Source organism: Hyperoodon ampullatus, assembly GCF_949752795.1.
Source record: "Hyperoodon ampullatus genome assembly, chromosome: 2".
Taxonomy (NCBI): domain Eukaryota; kingdom Metazoa; phylum Chordata; class Mammalia; order Artiodactyla; family Ziphiidae; genus Hyperoodon; species Hyperoodon ampullatus.
In genome coordinates, this window is record NC_136915.1 from 26840418 (window position 1) to 26857160 (window position 16743).

General features: G+C 39.8%; 1 protein-coding gene and 1 pseudogene across 2 annotated transcripts; one reads left to right on the forward strand and one right to left on the reverse strand.

Annotated features, from left to right (window-relative positions):
- Window positions 1-1117: 1117 nt before the first annotated feature.
- On the reverse strand, window positions 1118-16160 carry ZBTB8OS (zinc finger and BTB domain containing 8 opposite strand). The gene is made up of 7 exons (XM_079697403.1): window positions 15950-16160; window positions 6648-6672; window positions 6251-6372; window positions 5954-6036; window positions 4717-4769; window positions 2668-2704; window positions 1118-1296 (listed from the first exon to the last, which is right to left on the reverse strand). The coding sequence occupies exons 1-7, from the start codon at window positions 16044-16046 to the stop codon at window positions 1210-1212; spliced, it is 504 nt and encodes a 167-aa protein (XP_079553529.1). The 5' UTR covers window positions 16047-16160; the 3' UTR covers window positions 1118-1209.
- Window positions 3556-4157, forward strand: LOC307048389 (transmembrane protein 126A-like; annotated as a pseudogene). The gene has a single exon. The product of its transcript is annotated as a transmembrane protein 126A-like (transcript).
- Window positions 16161-16743: the final 583 nt, after the last annotated feature.

Below are 16743 nucleotides of genomic sequence, written 5' to 3' on the forward strand. Positions count from 1 at the left end.
TGGCAATCTTTTTTCACATATGTGTGAATAAATAGCAACTTTGCAAACTCTTGCATCACAAGGAAGAATACCTCAATCAATGAATAGAGAATGGAATAATGCTGCAAATCAAATGAAAGCAGCCTCATGTTTTCAAAGGTTATCTACTTTGAAAAGTTCAGATCATTTTAAAGTTGTTTTCCTGGCCTCCTGTCTCCTTAGGAATGAAAAGCTTAGGTAATTTTTAAAAACCAAAGACATTTAAAAAAAAGTCTCCTTTTCTTCTCTAAATATAATGGCTTTAATATAAAATTATATGTTAGAAAGAAGGGCCCATTTGTACATGCATCAAATTTTTCTTATGGAAAACAGGAAAGTGTCAATACTTCAGTGCTTAAAAAAAAGTGAGAACAGTAAACCAGGGCTCTTTCTAGAGAAGCCTTCCAATTGTTCAACTATAATTGTTTCATCTGAGAAAACCAACTGGAATACAGGATGGCTCTTTCCCACAGCAATCTAAAACGACCTCTTTTCATGTACATATAGAAAATATATGTTAACCAATTTGGAAGAAAAGCAAAATCCTGGTTGTAGGATTCCTCAGATTTTTTTTTCAAGCTGCATTCAGTAAGAGCATGGGGGCTTCAGAGTCTCTCAGGCTGATCTTAGATCAATGATCCTTTTTGGGATCAGGCTGGAGGGCTGGCATTCCATGGGAAGGGTGTAAGGCACCTGCTGCTACAGCAGGGAATTAACAAATGAGGAACCATACTTGCCACCTAAAGGTTTCTTTAAACTTTGAATATTTGGATAACACAGACCAAGGCTGTACCTAGATTTTCCATTTCTGAAAGTCACACTTTAAGTTAAAAATTTCTGTTCTGCAAATCTCCATATATTAAGATACTGTAGAGGGCTTCCCCGGTGGTGCGGTGGTTGAGAGTCCGCCTGCCGATGCAGGGGACACGGGTTCGTGCACCAGTCCGGGAAGATCCCACATGCCGCGGAGCGGCTGGGCCCGTGAGCCATGGCCGCTGAGCCTGCGCGTCCGGAGCCTGTGCTCCGCAACGGGAGAGGCCACAACAGTGAGCGGCCCGCATACCGCAAAACAAAACAAAACAAACAAAAACAAAAAAGATACTGTAGAATTTATATCATGGTATCATGGCATCTTCCCAAAAGGAAGAGAAAAAACAGGTCTTCGTAGGGAGTCTCTTTTTTGTGTGTGTCTTAAATGTCAATGATCACAAAAACTTCTGGCTTCTCTTCATTATAGACCTGCATTGCTGAATATGTTATTGCCTTGACTTCAGTTCCCTGAAGTTGGGGTTAAAGAAAAAACAGGAAGAAAAAGGACATCAAAATCAGAATCATTAACTCTAGCAACAATTGGCAGAAAGTCAAAATTCTAATATTGCTCTGAAAAACTCAGACGAAACAATTAGTTATCAAATTAGTATAGTATTATCCACTGATCCAGTAAAAATGAGAGGCAAATATGTACAGCAGAAAAATCACTGAGTTAGGAGACAAAGCATACTATAGTCCTGGCTTTGTTTGCAACTGGATACAGAAGCTGTCTGACCTCTCTGGGCATCAGCTTTTTCATTTATCAGATGGGATGAATCCAAGAACACAAAGCTTTCCTACTGTTTGGGTCAGGGCTCCTTCTTAAGGCTTCTTCCATACAGTCGAACCTGGGCCCTGGGAACTCAGCCTAGTCCCTTCTCTGAATGGCAGTCAAATGCCTATTATCCAACATCTCCGTTTAGATGTCTAATAGGTATCTCAAATATAACATACTCAAAAGAAAATGCCACTGTCATTTGTATTATAAAAATAATTTGTTTTCAATCCACATGCTCCCCCTCTACTGGCTTCTGTTCTTTTTATGCTTCTCTTCCCCGAGGCTCCCTCACCAGGCTTCATTTTATTGCACTGTGGTTGAAGAAATTCTATTGCAGCTACCGGAAGCAGACAGGATTTTCCAGTCACCTCCAACTAACTTAGGTCTCCTTGGCCTAAACACAGAGGTCAGCGAACTACAAATTGAAGGCCAAATCCGGCCTGCCACCTATTGTACAGCCCCACGAACTAAGAATGGTTTTTACATTTCTAAATAGTAGTGGAGGAAATGTGTAAAAAAAGTTTTACTGGAACACATCCACATTCATTCATTAATGTGTTCTCCTTGGCTGTTTAGTGCTATACATAAGAGAAGAGTTGAATAGTTGCTCTTCCGTCATTCTCTGCCCACAAAGCACAAAACATTAGGAAAAAAATTGCCTACCCCTATTCTAACAGATTTGACTCGTATAGAGCGAAGCCATACATGCTGGCAAATACTGAATCTGGAGAAGCACAAAAGGCAGAAAACACTTTAGAGAACATCTAGTCCAACACCTTCATTACGGGGGAGGACATCAAAACTCGATAAGGCAAAGGGATTTTTACACCCCACAACTCTGTAACAAACCTGACCCTATAACCCAAATGCTGATTCCTAATCCTCCAAATCAGGTGTGTGAAATCACAGTGTTTTAACATAATATGTCCCGACAGGTCGCATTAGTCTGAGAAAAAGTTAGGACTTTACACCAACTTATTAGAACTAGTTAACCGTCACATTTACTGACTTTATGGTAAGGTAGTATAAAATGTTTCTAATGGCTGGATTTAAAGACATACCTGAGGGTGCTTGGACAATGAGAATTCTTCTCCCCACCTTGAGAAGGAAAAGTGAAACATGATTAAGATTTCCAGGATTTAATATTTATTCTCTCTTTCCACATTTTAAAATAAGCCTTATAAATGTGGTTTAGATACTAGAAAGCCAAAAGAGATGGAGGGGGAAGGGAGCTATAAATTTCAATTTGATTGTTAGCAGATACAGCTGTTGAGGGACTTATGTGTACAATAGCCATTTCAAGAAGGTTGATAGTTGCTCTTTAAAAAAAAAAAGTGTCCTAGTATAATGTACATAGGTAGATTCTCAATAAACATTGTTTAATGAATATTGGTTCATAACAGAGTAGCATGTTCAAAATTTTCACTGTACTCAGGACTACAGAACTGATTAATAACTTCCACTGAAGAAAGCACGTCTGAACACCATAAAGGCAAAATACTAGATTCTGTAATACAGTCTGAACTTGGTTTGTATTTTATAACTTTTCAAAAAATGTCCATGGTGTGTACATGGAAGGCCCTAGAAAGGTACTGCCCTGGAACCTGGGATGAGCATCCTCTCTCCCTTCAACACTAATGTGGCTGAAGATCACAGTAGCAGAAGCAGTAGCAGTAGTAGAAAGAGCAAAGTTTTAAAATTCTGTTCAACTATTTATTAGCTAAGTACCTTTGGACAACCCTGTTTTCTTACCCATAAAAAAAGGGAGGAGGAGGAGATAAAAGCTCTCACTTTACAAAAAGAAACTAAAAAAATTCAACATAAAATAGAAAAGATAAGCTTTATATAAAAATAACCTAAAAGAGTTGTGTAAGGGTTGGAGTGAGCCCTCACGTGGCTGAATAAGACCAGAGGAGGCAGCGAGTGCTGGGAGGAAAGCGTTAAGGCTCAAGATGGAAAATCATGAACCAGATGATACTGTCAAGGAGAACTTAATTGATATCATAACCAGAAAAATTAACCAAATTCCAAAACAGAAAGGAATCTGCTTGAAAATGGATCAACATATGTTGGACTTAATGCTGCCCTCTATGGCCTAATAGCAGATAGTCTTTTTCGACGAATCCTACATGTGACAAAGGCTCATATACCTGCTGGCTTACTAATGGCAGAGATCCCATTTTTGACGGCACACGTATCTTACAAAGATTTTGTAAGTTTACCTTTGAATACAGGTGATTTGCATTGTGAAACCTGTACCTTCACACGAGGTGGATTGATTGGTCTTGTTTTTGGTGGTCTGTACCCTGTTTTCTTGGCTATCCCTGTGAATGGTGGCCTAGCAGCAAGATATAACTCAGCCCCGCTACCCGAGAAAGCAAACATCTTAAATTACTAGATTAGGATTTCTAAGCCTATCTTTAGAAAGATGTTATTTCCCATTTTGCTCCAGACTGGATTTGCAGCATACCTTGGGTCTAGAAAATATAAACTACTTATAAAGGCTTTTCAGTTACCTGAACCTGGCCTAGAAACCGTGATTGTTAAGTAAATCTGTACATAAAAATAAAAGAGTAAAAATAACCTACATCTAAGTATGAATAAACAGAGACTTGTTAAAACAAAAAAACACCTAAAAGATATCATTAAATGACTGAAGAAACTTGGAAAACACCAAATCCAATCAAAGTGCCGTAATCAAGTGTTTGCAAACTCTGGAAGGAAATGTATAACTTGTTAATAGAAGGAAATGGAGTCCAAGTGTGAGGATCTATAAGAAAGGATGCATCAGCATTTCTCATCACCAAGCTAAGCTTTATGCAAATATCTGTGCCATCTACCAGTGATATATTTTTTGTGTTAAAAATCAACAAATTGGGAATCCTGTTTACTAACACACATCAACTTTGTTCTGACAAGTTTCTGGTCCACCAAACCTGAGGTGAACCCTGGCTCCTAGGTATCTCAAGAAGCTTAACCTGCAAAGCCCTACTGGGATGCAACTGGTCTTCTGACTTAACATGTCTATTTGTCTTCCTGCCCACTGAGTTCACTGAAGAATAACTTAACATCTTTCATGACCTGCTACTTAAAAGGTTTTCAAAACTTACCCAATTGACCGTAATTTGAAATTTCTTTGATCAATATTAAGTACTTTTACTTCCTAAAGAAGAAAAAAAAATTTCTTTTAATTTTAATATATGCTCATAACAGACCAGCTACTACAACATGTCTAGGTTATCATCTTTTCAAGATAATAGCATAAAACTTCTCTGAAGCAAAGAAAACTAAAATGTTAACTAAAACAGAACAACAAACTATATATTTCAAGGAAATACGGTTTTTTCTTACATATTCAAGGGACATATTCTTGAAAATGTACAATCTAAAAATATGAGTCAAAAGAATTTTTCTGTAAGATACATAGAGGAGGATGACCTAGGATTTCAATCACTCTGGGTTTTTTTCAGCTTTATTTATTTAGAGTTGACAAAACTCTCAGCCTATTTTTATATAATATTGTGGGACGAATGACCCAGTTCTGTAGGACGAATGACCCAGCTGGAAGAATATATGTAGTGGAGCTGGTAAGGGAGAGAATGGAGGAATTACGGAAGCAAGGAAGGCCATGTGTGTTAGATAACAATGAGGTTGGAGAGGTGTTCCCTCTGGAGGTTGATGACAACAAGTAAACTCCATTTGGCTTTTCCTTTTTCACATTAAGGAAAACTAAAGGCATCAATTTTTAAACTTAGGCCAACATGGCAGAACTGCCAAATTACAAATGGGACAAAAGGAACATATGGATGGACATAAATACAGCTCAAACTTGGGAGACATAAAATGTAGAGAGACAGTGGAGACAACAGGTGCGTTCTTGTCACACAATCCTGATGAGTGACAAGTATATAATAAGAGATCTAAACACAAAATGCACATACATAAGCAAACTCGGGTTATTCAAGAAGAGCCTATGGTTATTATAATTTCTGCAAATCATCATCTGTATGTTTTGGTTTTGCATCACATGTTCTATTTTATTTTATTTTATTTTATTTTTTTTTTTTTTTGCGGTAGGCGGGCCTCTCACTGTTGTGGCCTCTCCCCTTGCGGAGCACAGGCTCCAGATGCGCAGGCTCAGCGCCATGGCTCATGGGCCTAGCCGCTCTGCAGCATGTGGGATCTTCCCAGACCGGGGCACGAACCCTTGTCCCCTGCATCGGCAGGCGGACTCTTAACCACTGCGCCACCAGGGAAGCCCACATGTTCTATTTTAAATCACTAGTCTTATTATAAAATATGGGTAAGAACCCATTTGCTCAGTAAAAAAGAAAAACTTTTGCTTACCCGGGCTATGAAGAATTCATCAGCACTGAATTTATAAAGCCATTCATCCAAAAAGTGAAACAGGAGAGATTGTAAGTCATCTCCTACACAGGATCAAAAAGAACCATGACAGTATCATGTTTAATAACTCTTGTCTCTAAAAAACTGGTTTGAATTTAACAGTGCAATGAATTTCTTAGGCTAGTTGAAAGAACAAGCTCATAATCAATTTTGTTGTTCTTACTGTGAGCACATACTGAATTTATGTGGAATACTGAACATCTATAACAATTTCTTCCTTGTGAATAAATTGGTTACCTTGGGTTTCTACTTCTGTTGCTTGGAGGGGCTCCACTGTCCCAGTATCTGTCATATAACCAAACATGGCCATTGCACATTGCTCAAATGCTTCCTCCAGAGTATCTCCCCATGCGTGTAACCTAAAGAAATACATTCATGCCCTGTGTAATATAATCCACTGCAAATCAGAAACTTGTCAGGAAAGTCAAAATAAAATTAACACGATAAATACAAAACCAAAGGTCTCAATCAGTTTAATAACACTGAAACCAGGTGCTGTTAAACCATCATTTGCATGTCCTAAAGGAACCAAAAGAGGAGGAGAAAAATGAAAACTCGGGACATCAAGATTAAAACATCAGCCTTCCTATGTTAAGCACATGATTGCAAAGGCATAAACTCCAGCTATACTCACTGGACATCAGCTGTATGATCCAAATCTGAGGGAGAGAGGAAAAAACACTTATAAGTAACTAAACTTGACTTGCAGATCACGAGAAAATAACTCTAGATCATTACTAAGAACATCATCCTTGAAGAGCAAGAAAATGTGGGCTGGCCACACACCTTTCACTAACCATTTACACAAAAGTTGATTGCTCTGTTAAGGGTTATTATTTATTTTTAAAAATTTCTTCTAAGCATTCACAGTTATTATTCTGTTAATATTAAATGAACAAATATTAAATAAAAGAATTAATAGTTCCATAATATTAGCATATTGATGCTAAAGGGTTTTTTTGTTTGTTTTGTTTTTTTGTTTTTTTTTGCGGTACGCGGTCCTCTCACCGTTGTGGCCTCTCCCGTTGCGGAGCACAGGCTCCCGACGCGCAGGCCCAGCGGCCATGGCTCACGGGCCCAGCCGCTCCGCAGCATGTGGGGATCCTCCCGGACGGGGGCACGAACCCGTGTCCCCTGCATCGGCAGGCAGACTCCCAACCACTGCACCACCAGGGAAGCCCCTAAAGGGTTATTTTTTTTAAAGCCAAGATTTATATTTAAATAAATGACAATTTCTGGAAGGCATCACGGCCACGGTCTTCTAGGTGATCTAAAAAGTGTCTAATACATCATAGTTTTTCAATAAACAAATGCCATTCTCTGCCATTAGTTACTTTTCCTCAACAAAACAAATCAGTATCTTTTCTAAATATCTACTTGTGTGAATGACCAGAATTCTAGAAACTACATCATCAAAGATATAAAATTCCAGATTTCGTTTCACTTTTTCATGAAGAGCTAGCCAAATCCCAGACAAAACAGTTTTTTTATTTTTAACAAGAGCCAAGTTTTATATTTGTTGATTTCTTTCATTTGAAGGACTCCTCAATGATATCCTTGACCAATAAAACAGTTTTGGAAAGTAAACTCTACAATATGTATTATGAGCTTTTTCCTGATATTCTCACAGCAACAGCAGGAAATAACAACTGCTACTACAGCAAGTTCCCATTGGATCTGTTATCTCAAGATTTCAGAGTCAGGACTTCCCTGGTGGTCCACTGGTTAAGAATCTGCCTTCCAAGGCAAGGGATGTGAGTTCGATCCCTGGTCAGGGAACTAAGATCCCACATGCCACAGGGCAACTAAGCCCATGCGCCACAACTAGAGAAGCCCAAGTGCCGCAAAGAAGACCCAGTGCAGCCAAAATTTAAAAAATTAACTAATTAAAAAAAATGATTTTAGAGTCTATCCTTCACTCTTACCTGACTTCCATCAATTCTTCCTGCTTAGAATCATAGAATATTCAGGCTACAACAAAGTCTTAGAGTTCATTTAACAGAATTCCTTCAATTACAAGAAGAAACGGGAAATCCAGAGAGATTGTGCGACTTGTTTAGGACTACACTGCTGATTAGAGTTGGGACTAGAATTGAGATTTTCTAACTCCCAGTTTAGTGCCGTTTACATAATACATCTTGTTCTGGTAACACTCACGGTTTAAGCTCATCTCTAATTTACTCAGAATATTACTGAGGACTCAATACATTTTAGGCACTAAGGGGCTCAATGACCAGCAGAGATGACAAACAAGTTAAAAGAAAATAGCAGGTATTAACCCTAGAGAAATGAAAGCATGTGGCCACAAAAGGACATAGAAGGTTCACAGCAATTTTATTCCCCCAAATTAAAAACCCCATATCCATCAAGAGAAAGGATAAACAAACTGAGGAATACAATGCCACACTACTCAGCAATAAAGAAGCATGAACTACTGATACAATGCATTAACAAGAGTCAGGGAGCTCACCTCTTTCCCCTGCTGTCAGTAGTTACTGAATAAAATCCATTCACCACTTTAAAGTCTAGCTGTGTTTGATACTGAGTGAAGAAGCCAGACAGAAAAGAATCTATACTGTGTGATTCCACTTATACAAAACTCTAAAACAAAAGTAAACTGTGGCGATAGAAATCAGAGCAGTGCTTGCCTCAAGGTAAGGGGCTAGGGGACTAACCGGAAAGGAGCAAAGGGAACTTTCTAGGGTGATAGAAATGTTCTAGAGCTTGACTCGAGTACTGGTTACACAGATGTCATCTGTTTATCAAAACTCATTGGACTTTATACTTAAGATGTGAGCACTTTTATAACATGTAAATTGTACCTCAATTTTTTAAAAGACGGTTTAAAGAGACAATGACAGATTGCTATAGGGCAGTGGTTCTCAAATTTTTTGGTCTCAGGAACCCTTTATTCTCTTAAAAATTACTGAGGACCCAAAGAGCTTTTGTTTATATGGGTTGTATCTGGCAATATTAACCTAGAAATTTTAACTGAAAAAAATTTTAAGTACGTATTAATTCACTTAAAAATAATAAGCCCAGGGACTTCCCCGGTGGTGCAGTGGTTAACATTCCACCTGCCAATGCACGACACAACTACTGAAGCCCGCGCGCCCTAGAGCCCCACGCACCACAACTACTGAGCCCACGTGCCGCAACTACTGAAGCCCGAGTGCTATAGGGCCCACGTGCTGCAACTACTGAAGCCCGCGCGCCTAGAGCCCAAGGTCTGCAACGAGGAGCCACTGCAATGAGAAGCCCGCGCGCTGCAACAAAGAACAGCCCCCTCTTGCCGCAACTAGAGAAAGCCCCAGAGCAGCAACGAAGACCCAACACAGCCAAAAACAATAAATAAATAAATAAATAAATACAAATAATAAGCCCATTTTATTTAACATAAATTATATATTTTTATAAAAAATGACTACATTTTCAAAAAATGTAGTGAGAAGAGTGGCGCTGTTTAGCATTTCTGCAAGTATTTTTAATGTCTGGCTTTTCAGTGTGCTGCAATCTCACAGATATGCAGGAGGAAAAAGGAGTATTTTAAGAGCTTAAAAAAAAATGTGGACTTCCCTGGTGGCACAGTGGTTAAGAATCCGCCTGCCAATCCAGAGGACATGGGTTCGAGCCCTAGTCCAGGAAGATCCCACATACCGTGGAGCAACTAAGCCCGTGCGCCACAACTACTGAGCCTGCTCTCTAGAGTCCACGAGCCACAACTACTGAAGCCCGTCTGCCTAGAGCCCATGCTCCACGGCAAGAGAAGCCACCGCAATGAGAAATCTGCGCATCACAACAAGGAAGAGCCTCCACTCGCCGCAACTAGAGAAAGCCTGCCCGCAGCAATGAAGACCCAATGCAGCCAAAAATAAATACATAAATAAATTTATTTTTAAAAAATGCATATGGGCAGCACAGCCGGAGTGAGGAAAAAAAATTGTATGTAGTCTTCCTTCACCAAAACTAGAAACTGGTGGTTTTTTAAAGGTTAGTTGCAGTGCAGAATCTGAGGCTTTAACAATGAATTTTTCGAACTCTGTAACATTAAAATCCATTGCTCTATCTTGTGCTTAGAACAGATCTTATCTATGCCTGACTGTGTAATATCAAGCAATGGTTTTTGGGAAAATATCAGTCCATCGATGTTGACATATTATATAGAATTTTTAAAACTCTATTTGTTAATATCACCTCCAATCTCATCAGAAAAGTCTTTAAGCACTGGGAAACCGTGAAACTCATGATGGCAGATACAAGTTTTCCAAAATTCTGATTTCACTTGAAAGCCTGAATTTTATCATTATATAATATACATTATCAATATACCAACAAATATTGTTATTTTCCTTGATGTGACAGACTACTTTATTTTCAAGAAGATATTGGAAATACCCAAGTCTGAATAACAATAGTATGTCTTTCAGTCATTCTTTTGAGAAAAAATAGTGTTCCGAGAAAAAAGGCATCTCACAACTCAATCACAGAAGTTCTTTTCCTTAAGGTAAGCATCAATACTTTGAGAAGCAGCAGAAACACTATGCATACTTCCCATTTTGTTACACAGAATACTAAAAAGGCGTGTACTCAATGGTTAGTATTTAATAAAATTAATAGTTCTTGCCAAGTCATCAAGGACATTTTTAAGTAAAAATGACTTTTTCTTTTTTTAATTATAAGTACATAGTGGTAAATAATACAATGACTACCAATACAGTTTGGTGCCACTGCCTCAATTTGTGCCAAGGGGCCAGGACTTGTACCTATTACTGCTTCTGCACCACCAGTGCAAATATCAACACAGTGAAAAGAGCAAGTAACATCTAGTATTATTAAGAAAGTAGTTTTAACTTCACAGATCCTTTGAAAAAGTCTGGGGAAACCTAGGGTTCTAGAGACCACCCACTTTGAAAATTCTATTATAGGAGAGCATAAGAGATAAACTAAGCTAGACTAAGAGGTTCAGGTAAGAATTCCCAAAGGAAACAAGACCTAACACTTTATGTGCCAAGAGACTAAGGATGATCTTTATCTATCTGCTCACTCGTTTATTCCCAGTTTCCTGCTCAGTGTCTGATACACAACAGGTGCTCAATAATGTTGCTGAATGAATAAATGAGGTGACAATTGAGCTGAGTCTTAAAGGAAAAACAGGGCTACAGGGAGAGCTTGGGGTAGATCTGGGGGTAGTCAGTGGCAAGAAATGAAGCTGGAAGAAAACACAGACTAATCTCACATTACATCAATGCCAAGATTGTGTACAAAATGTCGGCAAGTAGAATCCAGAATGACCAAGTGGGATTTATCCCTGGAATGCAAAGATTCAATTCTTAGGAAACAGATTACATCATCTCCATAGATGTAATCATGAGGCATAACATAAAAATGGGTGTTTTTTTTTCAGTTTTTTGCCTCACTGCGTGGCTTGTGGGATCTTAGTTCCCTGGAAAGGGACTGAACCCCAGCCCGGCAATGAAAGTACCGAGTCCTAAGCACTGGACAGCCAGGGAATTCCCAAACAAAATGTTAGCAGGATTTTTGAGCAAACGGTCTTTTCTCAACTATTTCTCAAAAATACACTGTTGTTTATTTTTTCTCTCATTCTTTTTGTTTTTAATAAATTTATTATTTTTTTTGGCTGTGTTGGATGTTTGTTGCTGCATTCGGGCTTTCTCTAGTTTGGGCAAGTGGGGGCTACTCTTCATTGCAGTGCGTGGGCTTCTCATTGCGGTGGCTTCTCTTGTTGCAGAGCATGGGCTCTAGGCATGCGGGCTTCAGTAGTTGTGGCACATGCACTCAGTAGTTGTGGCTCGCAGGCTCAGTAGTTGCGGTGCATGGGCTTAGTTGCTCCGCGGCATGTGGAATCTTCCTGGACCAGGGCTCGAACCCATGTCCCCCGCATTGGCAGGCAGATTCTTAATCACTGCGCCACCAGGGAAGCCCTTTTCTCTCATTCTTAATTGCTGCTTTTCACTGAATGCTTTTGTGGTATAATGAAAATATATACTTGGTCTTTGTCTCTGGTTCCTGGAACAGAGCTCTTAAAATCCTGGGAATTTTCTGAGTGACAGGAGTGTCACTCAGTGTTATTCATAAAGAGCCCCTTCTGACCACACATGAGTCTATGCTAATAAGGTGACTCAGGGTTGGGCCCCTAAGTAGCCTCAGGATGGAGAGAAGATGAAACAAATGATTAAAAGGGGAGAGGGGATACCAACAGTAATTCTTACGGATCTTCACAAGCTGATTTTTATCTACATATAGAGAAAACAATAAAAACAATAAGAATGGCAGGAAAGGAGCAAGTACTGAGAGGGAGATTGTCCTAGAAGATATTAAAAGATACAATAAAGCCTCAATAATTTAAAATGTGGCACTGGCACATAAAAAGAGAGCTGAAAAAAAGGAATAGAATAGTAAGTCCAGCTATAGACCTATATATAGTTAGAGGAATTCTGTATACGATAAAGATGTCATATTTCAATCACAGGGGAAAAGACAGACTGTTGATAAATGATTTTATAGCATCTGGAAAATAATTATCAGATATTGATACTTAATTTCCACCTTACCCTAATCCTAAGGTATTCAAAATTTAAATATATAAATATATATATATATATATATATATATATATATATTTTTTTTTTTTTTTTTTTTTTTTTTTTTTTTGCAGTACGCGGGCCTCTCACTGTTGTGGCCTCTCCCGTTGCGGAGCACAAGCTCCGGACGCGCAGGCTCAGCGGCCATGGCTCACGGGCCTAGCCGCTCCGCGGCATGTGGGATCTTCCCGGACCGGGGCACGAACCCGTGTCCCCTGCATCGGCAGGCGGACTCTCAACCACTGTGCCACCAGGGAAGCCCTAAATATGTATTTTTTAAAAACCATAAATACTAGAAACATGAACGATCTATAACTATTAGCAAAAATACGGTTCTCACAAATATGAGCCAAAAAAAAGCCAAACACAAAAGGAATACATACTACACGATTCCATTCAGATTATGTACAAAAACATGCAAAGCTCATGTATGGTATTAGAAGTCAGGCTAATGGGAAAAATAGGGAGAGAGAAGAAAGGAGCATGAGAGGGTCTTCAGGGATGCTGTAACATTCTGTTTTTTGATCTGGTTACTCGTTATACAGGTGTATCCAGTTTGCAAAAATTCATTTGTAACATGTGCGCTCTTCTATATGTATCTTATACTAAAATAAAAGTTTTATTTTGGGGAATTCCATGGCAGTCCACTGGTTAGGACTCTGTGCTCTCACTGCCGAGGGCTCAGGTTCAATCCCTGGGCAGGGAACTAAAATCCCACATCCCACAAGCCATGTGGTATGGCCTAAGAAAAAAAAAAGTTTTATTTTCAAATGTACTAGAAGAAAACATGGGAGAATTAATTTACAGTCCCAGAGCGAGCAATGCCTTCTTAAGTATGATATCCCAGTAGCCATAAAAAGGGTTAACAAATTTCACTACATAAAAATAAACTTCTGCACAGTAAAAAAGACCAACAATCCAATAGAAAAAATGGGTTAAAAATATGAATATATACATTCCAGAAGGCAAATACAAATAACTCCAAACATACTAAAATATGTTCAGCCTCACTGATAAGTAAAATGCAATTAGTATAAGATACTTAACAGATTGGAAAAGATCAAAAAGTATGGTAACACAGTAAATTGGTAAAAGTGTGAGAAAAGAGGCATAGTCGCGACTTCCCTGGCGGTCCAGTGGTTAAGACTCTGCGCTTCCAATGCAGGGGGCACGGGTTCACTCCCTGGTCGGGGAACTAAGACCCCACCTGCCACGCAGCACAGTGTAGCCAAAAAATAAATAAATTTTAAAAAGTAAAAATGAATTTAAAAAAAAGAATTCAGGCTTCTTTAAAAAAAAGGAAAGAAAAAAGGCACACACACAATGCTAGCAAGGGTATAAACTGGCACAACCTCAATGGAGAGCAATTTGGCAATAATTGTTGAAGTTTAAAATGCAGATATCAAAAAGAATATCTATATATGTATCACTGGATCACTTGGCTGTACAGCAGAAATTAACACAACATTGTACACCAACTATACTTCAATTTTAAAAAATATTGATAAAATGCAGATACCCTTTGAAAAAGCAATGTAACTTTTGGAAATTTATTCTACAGATACACGTGCACATGTGCCAAACAATGGATGCACAGGTATATCCACTGCTGCATTATTTTTATTGGCAAGCGAGTATAAGTATAAATGTCCATCAACTAGAAACTGGTTAAGTAAATTAAGTAAACATACACCTTTGCATGTACACATAAGAAAATGTTAAGGATGGTCGATCTGGATAACAAGACTAAGGGGCTGGGGATCAGGGCTGAAAGACTTTTCGTGCATACCTGTTGCATTTTTTTGAATTCTATATCATATATATGACCTATTAAAAGTAATTTTTAAAAATTTAAGTTAGAGTTGGTACAGCCAGTATGGAGGTTCCCTAAAAAACTACAAATAGAACTACCATATGACCCAGCAATCCCACCACTGGGCATATACTCTGAGAAAACCATAATTCAAAAAGAGTCATGTACCAAAATGTTCATTGCAGCTCTATTTACAATAGCCCGGAGATGGAAACAACCTAAGTGTCCATCATCGGATGAATGGATAAAGAAGATGTGGCACATATATACAATGGAATATTACTCAGCCATAAAAAGAAACAAAATTGAGCTATTTGTAATGAGGTGGATCGACCTAGAGTCTGTCATACAGAGTGAAGTAAGTCAGAAAGAGAAAGACAAATACCGTATGCTAACACATATATATGGAATTTAAGGGAAAAAAATGTCATGAAGAACCTAGGGGTAAAACAGGAATAAAGACACAGACCTACTTGAGAATGGACTTGAGGATATGGGGAGGGGGAAGGGTAAGCTGTGACAAAGCGAAAGAGAGGCATGGACATATATACACTACCAAACGTAAGGTAGATAGCTAGTGGGAAGCAGCCGCATAGCACAGGGAGATCAGCTCGGTGTTTTGTAACCGATTGGAGGGGTGGGAGGGAGGGAGACGCAAGAGGGAAGGGATATGGGAACAGATGTATATGTATAACTGATTCACTCTGTTATAAAGCAAAAACTAATACACCATTGTGAAGCAATTATACTCCAATAAAGTTGTAAAAAAAAAAATTAAGTGAGAGAAAGTGAGCTAGGGAGATATGCAGGGTCCAGAAAGTACAGAGCCTAGTGTGCTATGGTAAATAGTTGGACTCTATACAGAGGACAATGGGAAATCAATGAAAGAACTTTAAGAAAGGAAATAAGAGCCAGATTTGTGCTCCCCAAACCACATCCACCTTTAGGGACGGCAGCTTAACTTTTATGTAGAACTTCAGAGTCTGCACTATGCTTTCACATTTATTATTATCTCATTTATCCCTCACATGAAGGAACTTAGTGCAAAGAGGTTATGTGATTTTTTTGCCTGAAGTCACTAAGCTAAAAATGACAAAACCAGGTCTTTTTGCTAACAACACGATACAGATAAAACACCAATTTAGAAGTCCCCTACTCAGAGCTTTCCGAGTCCTCTATCCTAGGCACACTCTAACTATCCCACAGTTGGAGGGAGATACTTGGGGGCGACAACCCCTCAAACGCTTGAAAATACGTTACTTTCAGAATTAATACAGAAGTAAAATTCCCACAAGATAAATGTAATTAGGCATATGCAGAAAAAGTTCAAAAGGCTGTAAATGTGGGAGCCCGGGTTTCCCGACTCTCAGACAGGTGGCTTTAGCCTTCAGCGTTCCCCAGAGAAGTACAGAAAAGCCTACAATAAAGGGCAAAACGAGAATGCCTGAGCCACCCTATGGGGCAAAGTGGAAGAGGAAGCCGGCAGCCCCCGGCAAGGAGAGAAGTGAGCCACCTACTCACACTCGTACTTCCGATTGACTGGAGGATACTTGGCCTTGATCGCCTTCTGCTCCTCAGTCAAATTGTAGTCTCTAAGATCTTCCGCTTCCAGCGCCATGATTGCGGCTTGGGCCCCAAACTCAACTTCCGCCCTTCATCAGCCGGACTTCGGCCCGGACTTACAACTTCCGCCCTAGACTCCGCCCCTTGCCACACACCCTTAAAGGGCCAGGACTCCATTCTCGACGACTTACTTAATCCCCTAAGACTTCCGTCCTAGGTCCCGCCGCTTGGAGGAGATCTTTAAAAGTCCAAGGCCTCATTTTCTGGGCTTGATTCATCAATAGTTCTTCCTAAGAACTAAGGGAACAAATAAATTGGAGGACCTAGGAGCAAGGGACACTTGAATTAGACACCTCGAGGTCTGACTGAAGCCTTTTCTTGCAGCCTCACCCCCAGAGTTGACAACTAGACCCGAAAACATCTTAGACTCCTCATCTAAAGTCCTACTTTGAAGTGATCGCTAGCTTAACACCCTTCAAGAAAATGGCTGCACCCAGGAGCGTGCGCACTAAACCTCTCACGTGACCGCGAGAGGCGCACTCTCACCAACCCCGCGCGCGCGCAATCGAAGGAAGTCGGCTCCGGGCCGTGTGGGGGCAGGGGAGGAGCGCGCGCTTCGACCCCGCGGCAAGCGACTCTGCGCGTCTGGATAGGCTACGAACGCGGCTTCCCCGCCCACCTCGCCGCTCGGCGCGCTCCGATTGGCCGGTGTTGGCGCGAAGGTGCGCGAGTCGGCCCTCACTCAGGGGCAG